Source organism: Entamoeba nuttalli (assembly GCF_000257125.1).
Source record: "Entamoeba nuttalli P19 unplaced genomic scaffold asmbl_3767, whole genome shotgun sequence".
Taxonomy (NCBI): Eukaryota; Evosea; order Mastigamoebida; family Endamoebidae; genus Entamoeba; species Entamoeba nuttalli.
Genome location: NW_008576316.1, coordinates 1 through 7,833, shown reverse-complemented (window position 1 = coordinate 7,833; position 7,833 = coordinate 1). Strand labels below are relative to the sequence as shown.

The following is a 7,833-nucleotide window of genomic DNA, read 5'->3' as shown; positions in this document are numbered from 1 at the left end:
CTCATCAATGAAAAAAAACTAAATAATAAATAAGATAAATAAAATATTCAATTCAATTATATATGATGTGATTAACATCCATTAATCAATGAATAAATAACAATTTTATTAACATTTCATTATCTTTTTATTTTTATAAATTCTTTTTTTTAGTTTAAATAAAATTGTAATATATAACAATTATAAAATAAATAACACTATTTAAATTAATAGTTAATAAACTATAAATATATAATAAAAACAAATGAGAATAACTCTTTATAATTCCCAAAGAGATTTAATATGATATGTTTTGTCTCCATTACCTACAATGAAAGAATCACTAAATAGATCTTCTTTAATAACTATTTTAGTTTTATTTAATTCTGCTGTAATAGTGTAATTAGTCCAATTGATAAAAAGATGAGTATTTTTAATAAATTCATTAATCTTCCTTTGAAGAGAAGCATCCCAAATATTACCAAAACAGTTACAAGCGAAGTTAAAGTCATTAACAGATACAAAATCAATTCCTCTAAAGATATTTTTGAAATTACCTTTTGTGTTAAGATAATGAAGAGATAGTTTATAGTCAAGTACTTGTGTAGGACAAAGACAACGCCATGCATTTTTAACTGAGTCATTGTCTATTTCTTCTAAATATCCTAAAGACAATATTTTTATAACCTTTTCAATATTAGGTCGTTGTTCTATTTGATTACTCCACATATCAGTCAATAATTTATGATAAACTTCTGGTACCATTTTATTTAAAATGGGTCTTTCTCCATGAACAACTTCTAAAGACAAATCATCCATCGACTCATATTTAACGTACAATAATCTTTGAGTAAATATTTGCCAAATTACCATAGAGAAAGCATAAATATCACAAGTAATATTATACTCATTATATAAGAATGTTTCTGGAGGTAAATAATTTGGAGTTCCATGAATATTCTCACTAAATTCTGTTGGTTTCTTTGTTAAACCAAAGTCACTGAGTTTAACTTTAAGATCAGCACTGACTAAAATATTTTCTGGTTTCACATCACCATGAATTAAATTTAAGGATTGAAGATATTTAATTCCTTTAGCAATTTCTAAAGAAATATGAACTTTAATGGGGCATGTTAGTTCAAATTGAAGAGAAACAGGACATTGTTGTTGGTTATATAACAAATTATCAAGAGAAGAATCCATATATTCAGTTAGAATAACAAGCCTATCTGTTTGGATAGTTCCATAAAAAGAAATAATATTTGGGTGATGAAACATTCTCATGTAACTAACTTCCATTCTAATACAATCAACTACAGTATTTAGAACTTTAACTGCAACATATTTTTCTTGAATTTTGCCTTTGAAAACTCTGCTAAAAGTCCCATGACCTACTTCTTCCATAAGTTGAACTTCAACAGCAGAATTAATAGTATTGGAAATAAAAACCATTGACTTAACTTTTCCCAGTTTTCGTTTTTTTATAGTATCTTCCTTTTTGATAATTAAACAATCCTCAACCCCTTTTTATATTTCCATTTTTTGTTTCCGGAGTGTTGAGATAAAAAAGAAGAAATATCTTCACAAAAGAAACGTACTTTGTGTAAATAAAAATTCCAAATCTACTTTGTTGTTTCCTTTCTCTTCCAATTCCCCATTTTTTGCCTAAAACTCATCCAAATGTTTTTCTTCAATTGAAATGAAAAGTCAACACTATTTTTAGAGAAGAAGAAATATTATTTTTAGGATATTAAAATAAGAAAAAATCAAAAAATATCTTCTAAAATAAAAAACAATTTTATAGTTGAATTACAAAAAAAGTGGTATTGAAAAGAAAAAACTTAAAAAAAAAAGATCATTGAGAAATGTCTGAAGATACTTCACCAATAAATGAGATTGAGCAAATAAAGAAAGAATATGAAGAGAAGATTAAAAAAATGACAGAAGAAAATAAAAAACAGATTGAAGAGGTTAAACGATTGAAAGGATTAATTCTTAAACAAGAAGAGGCTCAAACAGAAATAGTAAGTGGATATGAAGAACAAATTTCTCAATTACAAAAAAACACACAAGTCATTGAAAAACAAAAAGAAGAAATTGAAGAACTAAAACAAGAAAATAAAGAATTACAAAAAAGTATTGAAAGAGTAAATACTGAAATTGAAAAACAAAAGAAAATTATTCAAACATTAAGTGGTATTGGAAGAAAAATGAAAGAAGATCAAGAAAAAATTATTAAAGAAAAGGTCACAATATTAGAAGATGAATTAGAACAAATAAAAAAAGAAAACCAAAGAAAAGTTAAAGAAAATGAAGAACTTAATACAGAAATAAAAGATATTACTAATCAATTAAAAGAAATGGATGAAATTAAACAATTAAATATTCAAAGGAATGAAACTATTACTAAATTATATGAAGAAAATGAAACATTAAAAAAAACAGTAGAAAATTTTACACAAGATTTACAAAGTAAAATTATGAATGAGACTTATTATGTTGATAAAAGAATTGTAAACAAATTATTAATTAGTTATATAACAAAACCACATCAACGAATGGAAATTGTTAATCTTATGTCTAAAATAATGGATTTTACTGAAGAAGAAAAACGATTACTTGGACTTTCTCAAGAAACTACTCAAACAGGATTGTTTAATTATTTCTTTGGTAAAACAGATGAATATGATGAACCACCAAAATATGATTTAAAGGATAAAACTTTTGGAGATCTTTGGGTTGAATTCTTATTACGTGAATCAGGGTCATTGGACGCTCAACAACCAACAAATCAAAAATAAATAAAAATTAATTTACATTAATTTCCTTCTTTCTTCATATATCAAATTAACTTCTTTAATAATTCTTTTTAATTCATTCTTTCCTCTTCCAATAATTCTTTGACTCATTTTTTCAACATTTTCATGTTCCATTGCACAAACTAATTGTTTTAATACTAACACATCAAAGTATTTTCTTAATGGACTTCTAAATTGTGTAACTAATTGATTTCCTACACTTATAACTAATGCATATTCTCCATAGATTTTATATAAATATTGACTAATATATCTTCCAAGAAATATTCCTAATTCTTGAACTAAATCATTTCCACTTAACATACTTTTATGTTTCTTTCCAATATGATAACAAAATACATTATGAAGACTTATAATATCATTTTTTAATTGTGGAAGTGTTGTTCCATATATTTTTCCACAATTAAATGTTTCATAAGTTCCATAAGATTTCCATAATAAAGGATTATTTACAGCTGTATTATTTAACAAACAATTAAATTGCTCACTATTTAAATTACATCGAATATTAATCATAGACAAACATAATTGTGGGTTTTGAATGATTTGTCCTTTTCCATTCATAACAATAATTAATGAAAGTGCTCTTCTTTGTGTCCCTGCATCAAATGACATATTTTCTTTAATTTTAGACATTGTCTTTGATTCTCTTTGATGTCTTTTAAATTGGTGTTGAATTTGTCTTAAAGGATCTTTTGAAATTCCAACAAAATCAGAACAATCAACTGAATGTATTCCAATTTCAAATGTATCATCTTCAAGTACTTCAACATGAAATGCATCGTCTCTAATTTTAGTTTTGTCTGAATCAACAGTAAATGCTCTTCTCATACAAATATCAGTTCTTCTTTTGAAATCATCAAATGTAAATCTAAAATCAAAAAGAGGATTTTTTTTTCCCTTGACATATTTCTTTTTTGTTGAATCAATTGGTAAATCAACTGAATCAACATCAATCACTTCATCATTTTCTACATCAAAAATATCTTTCTCTTCTTCCTGATTAAAGTATGGTATCATTGATGGTATTATTTTTTTCTTTTCATCATATTTTTGAGTTTTTTCTATAAAACATTCTTTCGTTTTATTTTCATTATCTTCTTTAAATGAAATTTTATGATTAGAAGCTGTCATTTTCATTATAAACTTATTTGTTTTTTCTTCTTTTTGAATTAAAGGTGAGATTCTTGGATATTTTTTATTTATTTCTGTTGAAGATATAAAATGATCTGGTGTTCTTTGTTGAAATGATTTACAATCATCTTCAATAATCAAAATATCATTATCATCAGAAGTGATAAATTGATTATTCTCATCTAAAGAGTCATCAATACAAATAATATCTTCCTCTTTTACTCCTTCCATCAAATTCTAAAAATATCTAGTTATAAAGGGTTTTTTTAAAATTCTTAAAACAAAAAAACTCATAAAGAAATAAAAAAAAGAAAAAAATAAATTAAACAACATAGTTGTTATCAAATTCAAGATTGACTTCTTCTTCTATTTCACCAGCATTTTGCCCCCATAATGATTTAAATTTCGTGATATATGACAACAATGAAATGATTGAACCTATAATACTTCCTGCTAAAATATCATCAAAATTATGAAAATAATCACGTGTTCTTGTCACCGCAACAATCCCAGCCATTACTAATGGAAGTAATGATAATAATAATGTCAACAATGAACCATTACCATTAAATACATGTAATTCACCACAAAGTAATAAAGAAATAAACATCATTCCATTAAACATCATTGAAGAATGTCCACTTGGAAAAGATTTATATGCATCTCTCATATTTCCAGCATCAACCATAGCATAGAAATTAGGACGAGGTCTACCAGCAAATAATTTAATTGCATTAGTAAGAAAGATATTCATTGAAAAAGAAAAGAAGAAGACTATGAACACAGAAATAAAATAATAAGTTGAACTTCTTTTCTTTGCAAATAGAAATATTACTACAATTGGTAAACTAATTGAAATTATTAAACACAGAATACTTGGAACAGTACTATTAAGGTTTTTATACAATACCATTGCATTGTTTCTTTCAAGAGGAATTTCCATATGATAACCAGGTAATTCTTCTAATATCATACCAACTACAAATAATATAGTAGCTGTAATAAATTCTATTAAATGTGTTTTTGTAAGTTGTTGTTTGATATTTGAAGGATTAAACATTTTATTTTTCGAGATCTTTTTCTGATTTTTAATGATTAAAATAAATCTTTTTATATTTGTTATATAAAACATATTAAATTATTGGAAAATGAAGTAGTCATCATAAACATCTAAACCTGATTTTGTATTAAACAAGTCTAATGGTGACAGTAAGTCTGTTCTTCTACTTCCTGTTCTACTATTTATTCTACTATTTGAATTACTTTGAGATAAACTAGTATCATCAAATCCAAGTGGGGAATTGTCTCTTGGTGGAATAAGAATATTCATAGGAGTCATACGTTCTGAAGTGTATGAACAACTCTCACTATAAATAGTTCTATTGTAATAAGTTGTTATATTAACTATTTTATTCATTTGGATACAAAAAACAAACGATAAATCAATTGGTTGAAATGCAATTGGTTTAGGAATATCATCTGTCATTGTGTTTTTTTACTTATAAAATATTTCAGTTCTTGGATTTTGACTTATCTTCTATTAAAAATTAAATGTAATAGAATATAACATTCTTTTTTATTTTTTTTTATTGTTTCCTTCATTAATGTATTTTCATAATGTAAAAATTCATTAAATACTGTAAATTTAATTTCTTCTTTATTGATTTGATTGGTTGCTTTTCTTTACAAATCATTCTTCCTTTTTTATCCTTTTTTAATTTTGTATTTTTTTTTAATTAACCAATCAAACTAATAAAAATACTTCAATTGTTCATTAAAATAGTTGTTTAAATTTCAATAATGTTCAAATAGATTCTATTAATAATTTTATTATTTATTGAATTTCTTAAATCTTCTTATATTTGTGTGCCTTTTCATTTACTTTATTAATTTTTTATATCTTATGTCTTTTGTGGCAATGTTCTACATCATCATTTTTACTTGTCTTTTCATTTCTTTTTGATTAATTGAAATGAACCATGAACTAACAACATTAGTTATTCTCTCTTAATGTATTTAACCATCTCATATTTTTATTATTTATTTACTATTAGAAGTAATAGTTTTTTTACTTCTAATACTTTTCATATTTATTTTAAATCATCACTTGCCTGTTTAAATGTTATTATAACCAATTGAACATTATTATTTATTCATTTTCTTATGCTTTTTTTTTCTTATTCTAATTTTATCTTTGTTGGTTTAATAGGAGTTTCTTCGATGAATATTTAGTTATTCATATTCTTTTTAGAATAATCTTTATAATAAACAAATAATGTTTTTCTTTTTTATTTTTCCAATGAATCAATGACTTTTGAAATTGATTGGTTATTTTCATCCTAAATAATTTATTGTAAAAATAAATTGTTGTAAGTTTGGTAAATAAAGTAACAAATCCATAAAAAAGTATTTTTCTTCTTTTCTGATTTTCTTTTAAAATGTATTTTCAGTTTTAACATTATGTAATTCAAGTCAGTCATAAAAAAATCATATAATAAATTAACAAAATCTGACGAAAAGAGAAATAACTTATTAATTGGAAGGATAGTACCTCAAGACAGAAAGAATAAAATAAATTCTATTAACAAAAGTAAATACAAAAAACTTTAATTGAGGAAATGACTTATTAATTGCGAGTTAATTAAATTATATGAATATAATAATTTATTAAAATAACTATTATTATTAAAAAACAACAATACATTACAAAGAATAATGATAAGTAGAATTATTAAAATATATTATATAATTTAGTACAACGGAAGAAATAATATAAAAATAAATATTTTAAAAAAGGGTGTTTATTATAAAAAAAAAAAGAAGAAAGGATAGTAAGAAAATAAAAATAAATAGTATTGAAAAATCAAAAACTTTAATAATAAATACATCTAATAATAAAACCTTCTTCTATTTTATTAATAAATCAAAAAGAAAGAAAAAGTAAAATAAGTAAAATAAAAAGGAGTTAAAAAGAATTAAATTCCAAGTAATAAGAAAAATAAATTAAAGAGAAACTATAAGTCAAGAAAATAAGAAGTTTCATCTTTATTCCAATATATTCTTTAATTAAAAATAAAAATTAATTAAGAAGAACTAAAAAACTTAGAGATTATAATGAAATTCATTGTTATAACATTATTTATTGCAGTAACATTTGCTATGTGTGAACATAGAGATATTATTGGAAAAGATTTAATTACACCACAACTTGCACAATGTTTAGCAAGAAAACATGCATTAGCTGCACTTGTAGCATTTACAAATGATGGAAAATTTAATTTAAATAGTTTAAAGAATGGAGCATATCTTAGAGGAGCTGGTTTTAGAAGTGATGATATAGAATTTATATTTAGACCATGTGTTACATGTGGTAATATTGGAGGACAACTTCAAACTTATAAAGTAAGAACAGAAGATTTACCACATCATGGAGTTATTCTTGAAATTAGAGAAGGTCAATGGAGTTCTGATAAAACTCTTAATCAACAAACATTTAATGAATTAATGGGTGCTACTATTAATTTAGGTGAACCAATTATGATTTTAACTGGTAAAGAAGAATGGTCTAATATCTTTGGAGCTGATTATACTCATCCTCTCGCTTTTCATTATCCTTTAATTTATATTGGAAATGAACAAGAAACTTTCGATGATTTTGTTCCTTTCGCTGGTTGGACTAAACCTACTGAAAAAGCTAAAAATGTTCCTGTTGCTGTTTGTGATGCTAGCGTTAAACAAACACTTCGTAGATGCAATTATTAATTAAATTTCTTTTAAATTTTGTTTTGTTTCTTTTTGATATGAAATTCTTTTAAACAAAAAATATTTTAATTAACATTTAGTTGATTTGTAGTTATTAAATTTATAAAAACAGAAGATATAATTAATTTATTTATATTTT

General features: G+C 23.8%; 6 protein-coding genes across 6 annotated transcripts; 2 read left to right on the top strand and 4 right to left on the bottom strand.

Annotated features, from left to right (window-relative positions):
• Nucleotides 1-258: 258 nt before the first annotated feature.
• On the bottom strand, nucleotides 259-1,431 carry ENU1_080280 (protein kinase, putative; the record flags this gene model as incomplete). The annotated part of the gene is made up of 1 exon (XM_008858682.1): nucleotides 259-1,431. The coding sequence occupies one exon, from the start codon at nucleotides 1,429-1,431 to the stop codon at nucleotides 259-261; it is 1,173 nt and encodes a 390-aa protein (XP_008856904.1).
• A 413-nt stretch (nucleotides 1,432-1,844) lies between these two features.
• Nucleotides 1,845-2,780, top strand: ENU1_080270 (hypothetical protein; the record flags this gene model as incomplete). The annotated part of the gene is made up of 1 exon (XM_008858681.1): nucleotides 1,845-2,780. The coding sequence occupies one exon, from the start codon at nucleotides 1,845-1,847 to the stop codon at nucleotides 2,778-2,780; it is 936 nt and encodes a 311-aa protein (XP_008856903.1).
• A 12-nt stretch (nucleotides 2,781-2,792) lies between these two features.
• Nucleotides 2,793-4,163, bottom strand: ENU1_080260 (RNB family domain containing protein; the record flags this gene model as incomplete). Its single annotated transcript, XM_008858680.1, has 1 exon — nucleotides 2,793-4,163. One exon carries the CDS (start codon nucleotides 4,161-4,163, stop codon nucleotides 2,793-2,795), a length of 1,371 nt encoding a protein of 456 aa, XP_008856902.1.
• Nucleotides 4,164-4,254: 91 nt separating this feature from the next.
• ENU1_080250 (lipid phosphate phosphatase, putative) lies at nucleotides 4,255-4,992 on the bottom strand (the record flags this gene model as incomplete). Its single annotated transcript, XM_008858679.1, has 1 exon — nucleotides 4,255-4,992. One exon carries the CDS (start codon nucleotides 4,990-4,992, stop codon nucleotides 4,255-4,257), a length of 738 nt encoding a protein of 245 aa, XP_008856901.1.
• Nucleotides 4,993-5,070: 78 nt separating this feature from the next.
• Nucleotides 5,071-5,418, bottom strand: ENU1_080240 (hypothetical protein; the record flags this gene model as incomplete). Its single annotated transcript, XM_008858678.1, has 1 exon — nucleotides 5,071-5,418. The coding sequence occupies one exon, from the start codon at nucleotides 5,416-5,418 to the stop codon at nucleotides 5,071-5,073; it is 348 nt and encodes a 115-aa protein (XP_008856900.1).
• A 1,628-nt stretch (nucleotides 5,419-7,046) lies between these two features.
• Nucleotides 7,047-7,694, top strand: ENU1_080230 (N-acetylmuraminidase, putative; the record flags this gene model as incomplete). Its single annotated transcript, XM_008858677.1, has 1 exon — nucleotides 7,047-7,694. The coding sequence occupies one exon, from the start codon at nucleotides 7,047-7,049 to the stop codon at nucleotides 7,692-7,694; it is 648 nt and encodes a 215-aa protein (XP_008856899.1).
• Nucleotides 7,695-7,833: the final 139 nt, after the last annotated feature.